The sequence below is a fragment of the Aplysia californica genome, unplaced genomic scaffold (genome assembly GCF_000002075.1).
Source record: "Aplysia californica isolate F4 #8 unplaced genomic scaffold, AplCal3.0 scaffold00041, whole genome shotgun sequence".
Taxonomy (NCBI): domain Eukaryota; kingdom Metazoa; phylum Mollusca; class Gastropoda; order Aplysiida; family Aplysiidae; genus Aplysia; species Aplysia californica.
The window spans coordinates 98,742-106,922 of record NW_004797311.1 but is presented as its reverse complement, the minus strand read 5'-3'; the positions used below and the strand labels follow the sequence as shown (position 1 = coordinate 106,922).

The 8,181-nt window shown below is 40.7% G+C and overlaps 1 protein-coding gene across 1 annotated transcript in view; it reads right to left on the bottom strand.

Moving 5' to 3' along the window:
• Window positions 1–730: 730 nt before the first annotated feature.
• Window positions 731–8,181, bottom strand: part of LOC101847559 (E3 ubiquitin-protein ligase RNF34) — a 30,378-nt gene continuing 22,927 nt past the window's right edge. Inside the window, exons 7-9 of the mRNA XM_035968145.1 lie at window positions 3,785–3,986; window positions 2,785–2,814; window positions 731–1,424 (exon numbers count right to left, since the gene is read on the bottom strand). Of these exons, the coding sequence (XP_035824038.1) occupies window positions 973–1,424; window positions 2,785–2,814; window positions 3,785–3,986 (684 nt within the window). The 3' untranslated portion in view covers window positions 731–972. The remainder of the gene's footprint in view (window positions 1,425–2,784; window positions 2,815–3,784; window positions 3,987–8,181) is intronic.

Genomic DNA, 8,181 nt, shown 5'->3' with positions numbered 1-8,181 from the left:
CAAACATGTCCATCATAAAAGGTGTTAACAAAGTCATGCTCAGGTGTGAGCTCACGTCCATCAGGGCTAATATAATAAGCCTTTTTCAAGGCAGAAAAAGCATTTATGACATCACCATAGCATGATTGGTTAATACCTGTGGTGATTGGGCAGCAATACATGATGAAGTTAAAGTAGTTCAAGCTTCAAAACCACAAACATATTGACTATGTGCGCATATTTCCCAACAACACATCAAAGATATATTTATATATATATATATATATATGTATACATCATAAGAAGCAACACTGTTTAAGGCCGGGTTATGCAATCACATGTATGACTGGCACAGTTGAGCCAGTGTCATGTACAGGCTCTCTAAAACAGGCAAAACAAAGAGAAAAAATAATTTTTGTGTAAAGGACACCCACACAATCATATGGGTTCCACACATAGGTTCATTGTAAGTCTTCAAACTTTCTTTTTCATAGTTTTAAATGAATAATAACCACGAGTCTCACAATAAAAATTTGATACTCCTCTCAACCCTTCTCTACAGGGCAAGGGGAGGAAAAAAATTACAAAAACTTTTGAGTTGCTCATTTTTTCGTGTTGTCACAACAAAACAAAACCTCTCACCATCACCATAAATCCTTGACATGTATTGATCTTTATCACAGTCGCCACATAATATATGGAAAACAGAAATTGTACAACGAAAACAAAAAGTAGAAGTATAACACCCCCCCCCCCACAACCAGAATATCTTTGCATATCATGATGAACACACCTGTCATTTTCTGTTCCTATAAGATATAGCTGTAACCCATGACCTCCATGGCGAACCCACAGGTTGCCAACAAGGTCAAGTAGTTCTAGAAATATGGGTTGAAAGGGGGGGCTATACGCTACTTTTACTGGAAAAACAAACCAGTATGGTGGTAATGTGTGGGCCTCTCACGTCAGGAATGCCTAAATGTTGCGGAGAGGTCACGAACGGAAAACTCTGACCACTCTGACGACATACTGTCGGCAAATCGGGCAATCGGCGAGACGCTTTCCGCACTGAGTGCACGTGACCATGTGGCCGCACTCTAGCAGAATACAGTCCACCAGGGAGTCCATGCAAATGTGACAAAGATCATCTGTGCGACTGAGAGTAGCGTCGCCGGCAGAGGTTTCCGTCGTTGCAACAGGAGGTTTTGTATCGGTAACATGAGTCGCGCCGGTAGACGCACTATCCGGTTCTTCTGTGGTTTCACCAGACGGGCCTGGGTTCGAACCTGAAGTGGTGTTGTCCTCAGTCACGGCCGAAGATGATGCTGCCTCATCGGACACTGATGGTGCTGCCGTTTTTGAAGGTGAGCTACCTTTGTTTGGTGGTTCTGATGATTTTGATGGTTGTTGTTCCCCTGGTTTTTTCTCGGTCATTTCGTAAAATTCTGAAATAGAAATTTTCCATTAAGTTGAGGCATTTTCAGAATGTATATTTTTTTCTCAGACATTTCGGTAAAACTTTTGAATAAACATTTTTGTGTGTGTGTCAATACATTCTTTCTCTTTTCTCACATATTTTTGAGGTGGTATCGGTCATCTAGTGGTTAGGCTACTGGATTCATAATCATGAGATTGCAAGTTGCGGGTTCCAACCTCAGCTCCATCCAATTTCCTATACTTAGCTCAGTCCTTTCGGAGAAGGACATTAAACTCAGAGGTCCCACCTCCTAAATAAACTAATAGTGTTGATAGGGGTGGCAAATCTATACAATCTCCCCCCCATTTCATAAAACTCAATGATAAGAGAGTTTATTAAGTGAAAGCATTTTCTGCTCTTTTATTCTCACATTTTCCGTAGAACTGTATAATAATTTTTTTTCAGACAGTGAAAACATAAAATTAAAAAAACAAAAAAACATTTAGTATAATTTTGTGAAAAAGCTTTTCCAGTAAATGAAAGAGTATTTTTTTTCTTGAAACATTAGGCTTGCACCGCAATCAAGCATGCTTAAGTACAAGCTGGGCGATTATTGCTTCCTGTCTCTTTTACCTTTCCTATCACAACTTAAGTGCAAATATTGACACAATACCAATACAGTAGCTAGTGATAATGTTATTCTCTATACCTCTTAACCCTTTGAGCCGTGACCTCCTGAGGCTCCCTGCACCCCTCTACCTGAGCTCCTGAGCGATATATATTATTAACATTCATAGGATTGTCAGAATCACATTCCATATACCCATTCAGGGTAGCCCTCGTCATTACCAGCATCTAATTCAGGAAAGATCTTCCAAATAATCAATAATGTCTTGAGTAGTAAATGCTGTTTCCCGTATGTGTTTTGTCTCAGGCGGGCCGGGTTGGGCATAGAGTCTCGCTCACTGCTGTTCCGGTTGCTCGACATACGAGAAGTTTTATGCGCCACACGTGTACCGGTGGCAAGGGCTCCAAGGGTTAATGTCTCACATTCAGTTCCTATACAAACCAGTACTTCAACAAGCAAACTATTTGCCTTTCATTGTTTAACTGAAAAAGTCTTAACTCCTCCACTGAATCAGATTCACTAAAATGAACGCAGATCAAGATTTTATAAAACCCACACCAAACGTTTGGTTGTTTTTTTTCCCCCATGGTCATAAGTAAAATAATGATAGACATCACTGATTAGAATTCTGCAAGCAGAATCTATCCAGACGACCAAAAAAAAAAGAAACCAATAATCACACAACAACAAAACAATCAAAGTCAACATTAATGATAGAGTCCTGCACATCTCAACATCCTCTGAAAGAGTTGCGACCTACCAAGTTCATCCTCCATTTGTATCCTTTCAGCTGTGGAAAAAGAAATAAAAGAAAACAGAAATTAATATGAGGATTTTTTAAAACTTCTGCTTCCAAGAAACTTTTCCCCCAAAAAATAACAAAAAAGAAAATTAAACTTTAAGTATTTTCTAAACTTTTGCTTCCATGAAAATTTTCAAAGAAAAAAATAAATGAAAAGGAAAATTAGTGTTTGAGCATTTTTTTAAAACTTCTGCTTTCATGAACATTTTTACAAATAGAGATCTCACCATCATTGCCTTTCACCCCTGGCAGGAAATAGGCCACATACAAGCTCCTTCTATTTATCTCTGTCCTAGGCCATTCTTCCAAGCTCGTTCCAAGTGAGCTTCATCTCTTTCATGTCCCTTTCCATACATCTCTTTCATGTCCCTTTCCATACATCTCCTCCATGTTTCCCGTGACCTACCACTGCCTCGTGCTCCCTGAGGGTTCCACTGCAGCGACTGTCTTGAGATGTTTCCCCTTGGCCTTCTTAAGGTGGGTCCCATCCATTGCCACTTTCTCAGTCCTATTTCTACTTCTATATATCCTTTTGTCCTGTCTTTTCCGACAGCTCTTCATTTCTTATTCTATCCTGCTACTTTAATTCTTTGGATACTCCTCATACATCTGTTGATGAAAGTCTGGACTTTATTCAGTACTGTCTTTGTTGTCTTCCAAGTTTCACGGCCGTAGAGGAGCACAGACTTGAAATTGGAGTTAAAGAGTCGAATCTTGGTGCACTGTGAGATGTTGCTTGCTTTCTAGACTTTTGAAAATAGATTGAATGCTGACCTCGCCTTGGCGGTTTTCGCTTTAACATCAGCCTCGGTTCCACCTTTACCATCGATGACACTTCCAAGGTATGCAAAGGAGTCCACTACTTCCAGGGGAGTGTCTTCCACTGTCATAGCAGGGCTTGAAACTTTTTATTCACCACATGTCCAAAGTTAAATAACCCCACAAAACCCGCACCCACCTTTCTTTTTGTTCTTGAGGTAGTCCACCCACAAGCGCCGAACCCTCTCCACCAACTCTGCCTTCTCGCAGCAGCCTCGGAAGTCGACAAAGTTGTTGACTAGCAGTTCCTTCAGCTGCCGCACGCTCAGACCTTCAATGTCGTCCTCCGTGCCAAGGTCGTCTAGGTGAGCTCGTCGCACGGGCTGGCCAGCTGCCTCTTCCTGGAGAAACACAAAGCACCGGGTTTTGGTTCGGGGTCAGCATAAATAGGTCGAGGAACATACAGGTTAGGTTTGGGGTCAGTAGAAATAGGTCAAGGAACATACAGGTTAGGTTTGGGGTCAGTATAAATAGGTCAAGGAACATACAGGTTTGGTTTGGGGTCCGTAGAAATAGGTCAAGGAACATACAGGTTAGGTTTGGGGTCAGTAGAAATAGGTCAAGGAACATACAGGTTAGGTTTGGGGTCAGTATAAATAGGTCAAGGAACACAAAACATGGGTTTTGATTTCGGGTGAGTACAAATAGGTCAAGGAACATGCAGGTTTGGTTTGGGAACAGAATAAAGAGGTCAAAAGAACGAGCAGATATGTTTTATCTGATTCAGTAATAGTTTTACCTCACTTGCAACATACTAAGATCATATTAGAGCCGAAGACTATAGGTGTTACAAGAGAGTAACAAACACAAAAAAAATGAAGGAGAGACCATCCATCCCCTAAAAATTATTTATAGAGGCACCAGCCAACAATGTCCAGGTAATTTTAGCCAAAAGAGAAATAAGGATAAAAGACTGTTCGATATTGGGGTCAGCATAAATAGATCACTTCTAAGGCAGTAGAGAAGCAAGCTCTTGGTCCTGTAATTAGTTAGAGTGAATCAGATGAAAAACAAAAGTATTTTTAGCAACAACTGTAGCACTTTCATGGGGAAGGAAAGACTTGAGGACACTATTCAATTGCGGCAATAGTCACTTGCACAATAGTATCTAAAAAAAAAAAAGATAATACTTTATTGTGAAAGTAGGAAATTTTCTGTGGCTGTACAGGAATGGTCAAAAACACATGCAGACATACATAGAATTTAAATTGTTTATTGCTTTCAAAAAAGAATTTCAGTATGAAGATAAAAATCAAGCTGGCATACAATATGTCACATACGATGCATCTCTCTCACCACATGTAGGAATTCACAATAGATTTTGAAAATATATAATATACTATGGTCATAGGGCTTAGTAAAAGAGGCAGTAAATGCAACTTGCCAGAGCACCCGAGAACCCAAAGTCAACACCAGGAATGAATGGATTTCACAGGAATCTAGACAAAGTCAAAAGAAGAAGAGAGCTGAAGGCCCAAGTCAACAACAGCCGTACCCGAACTGAGAACTAGCTACACAACAAGAGTACACGGAAGTAAACCGGGAGGTAAAGAATTCCATCAAGAAGGACAAGAATACCTACCTGAATGGCCTGGCAGAAAAGGCAGAAAAAGCAGCAACAGGCGAACACTTGCGAATTGTACACCAGACAGCAAAAAACTCTTTCAGGTAGGTTCAGCAAGCCCACTCTACCAGTGAAAGACAAAGAGGGAAAGACTATCTTCAACCCAGAGGGGCAACTTAACCGATGGAGAGAACACTTTGATCAACTCTTAAACAGACCACCTCCAGAAAACCAATCAGAAATTCTTCCAGCCAGAAATGACCTCCAAATAGTTACGCAACCACCTTCGAGAGAGAAATTGCGGAAGCTATAACATCAGTGAAGTCCCGCAAGGCAGCTTGTCCAGACCATATACAACCGGAAGCCCTTAAGGCAGATAAAAATACATCAGTGGAAATTCTCTATGCTCTATTCGAAAAGGTTTGGCAATAGGAGGAAATACCATCAGACTTGAAGGAAGGCCACCTAATCAAGCCACCAAAGAAGGGAGACCTCAGCAATTGTAACAACTATAGAAGCATAACACTCCTGTCCATATCTGGGAAAGTCTTTAACAGGATACTCCTGGAGAGAATCAAGCTGGCAACAGACGAGAAGCTCCGAGGAAACCAGGCAGGATTCTGCAAGAACAGATCATGTGTGGACCAGATCGCTACTCTGCGCATCATTGTTGAGGGATTGCTTGAATGGAATTCACCACTCGTGGTCAACCTCATTGATTATGAATAAGCATTTGACAGTGTGGACAGAGAAACTCTTTGGAAACTCATGCGGAACTACGGAATACCTGAGAAAATCGTCAAGCTTGTGTAAGCCACCTATGATGGAACAAACTGCCAAATCTTCCTTTAAGGACAACTCTCAGAATCATCCCTCTACGGCTGCGAAATTTAGAAGACAACAAAAACATTACTGAATAAAGTCCAGACTTTCATCAACAGATGTATGAGGAGTATCCTAAGAATTAAGTGGCAGGACAGAATAAGAAATGAAGAGCTGTCTGAAAGGACATGACAAAAGGATATAGAAGTAGAAATAGGACTAAGAAAGTGGGAATTGATGGGACCCACCTTCAGAAAGCCCAGCGGAAACACCACAAGACAGTCGCTGCAGTGGGAACCCACCTGGAGCACGAGGCAGTGGTAGGTCACGGGAAACAAGAAGGAGATGTATGGAAAGGGACATGAAAGAGATGAAGCTCACTTGGAACGAGCTTGGAAGAATGGCCCAGGACAGAGATAAATAGAAGAAGCTTGTATGTGGCCTATACCCTGCCACAGGTGAAAGGCATTGGTGATGATGATAGGGGCTTAGATAAAAAAAATCAACAACAATACACATTAATGTTCATTCCATCAGCAGTCTAATTGCAGATGGTAGGAAACTTCTTTTGTTTCTTTCTTTATTTGTTCTTGGTGGTTTGTATATGCTTCTGTGTGATCTTGAAACTTGCGAATAAATAAAGGGAGTGAGAAGGGTCGTTTAAAATGCTGTTAACCCTTTCATTGGCAGGAGGTATGAGTTCCACTGTCAGCACTGATTTTCAGCAAAGCTCGTTTCTCGAGACAGCAGCCCAGTGTCTCAGTGTTAATGGACACGCGGTCTAGATCTATATCTGGAACTAGTGCACTCGTGACATATTCTGGACATCGGGTCTTCGATTGTCACTTTTCTTAGTTCCCATTTCCTCCAATCTTACTCAAAATTTCGAAGAACCTGCAAATCTAAGTCAAAAAGTGAATTTATTTGACTTTTAAAAGTCATTTCGATGTTTAAGTTTTACAAGAGCAAGTGGCCGCCCGCGTAAAGTAATACTAGCAAATTCGACACCGATTCGCACGTCTTTCATTCCTGAATACGAATCTACGGAGGGCTTGTGGCTAAAACTCCATACAGAAGAATTAGAGCCAGGTTATAAGCATGCCGTACATGTAACGTCAAACAGGCAACTAGGAGCAGCAAATTTTGCCAACTTCCGTAACGTACATGGTACAGCATAGCCCTAAAAATATGCATTTTCATGACGTACCAGGTACATTATACTATAAGGGGGGGGGGGGGAATTACAGTGAATTATAGGCGATTTCCAGGTTGAGAACCATAGATACGGGGTACGTGGAAGCAGAACCAATAAATTGGCAAAAAAAGAATATTAATCCGCAGACAGGAAAAAGAGGCTAAAACAGCACCTGGACATGGATGGCTGGTGCCTCTATAAATAAATCATGGATGGTCAAGTTCATTTATGTCATAAGGCAAAGAAGGGGTTAAGGGGAGACGTACACTCCCGGAAAATTTTTCTAAACGAATGACTTTTATTCAAAATCATGTAATTGTGCAAGAAGTTCATAGGTAAATAGGATGTACTAGGGGTGAATTTGTACAATTTTTCTGAAAAATGGGTCTCTGTGGCGGCCATCTTGGAATTTCAAACCAGTTTCTTAGTGCAGACGAATTTCATAGTAAATATTGAATTATCACCCTGAAATTTGGCACACAAGTACAAACCTATATGAACTATGGATCTATGAAAGGATTTTGACCTATCTTTAAAACTAAAAAAGTGAGCCCAAAGTCATTGGGCCCCCTAGAGTCAGTTGACGAAATTTTGGGGTACATATTACAAAAAAATTGAATATTTCCTCAAGTTACCAATATTTCCCAATTCCCTTTCATAGATCCCCAGAATTGATCTTAAAGCACCTTTACACCAAATTGAAGCTTCTAGCTTCTATAGATTTTGAAAACTCCTTGCACATGTGTCAAAAAGTAGATTTTGAGAAAAACAGAAAAAACAGGGATTTTTTAAAGGATTTTTAGAGCAATTTGCACTTTTCAAACGCCCTTTTAGGTCATTTAGGGTGTTTTTTCAACAGTTTCTTCTAGGCCAGGGCAAGATCGACTCTGGGATCGATTCTCTCGACTCCAAATGAGGACTCAAAGAATCGATCTTGTTCCATGTTCCCAGACTC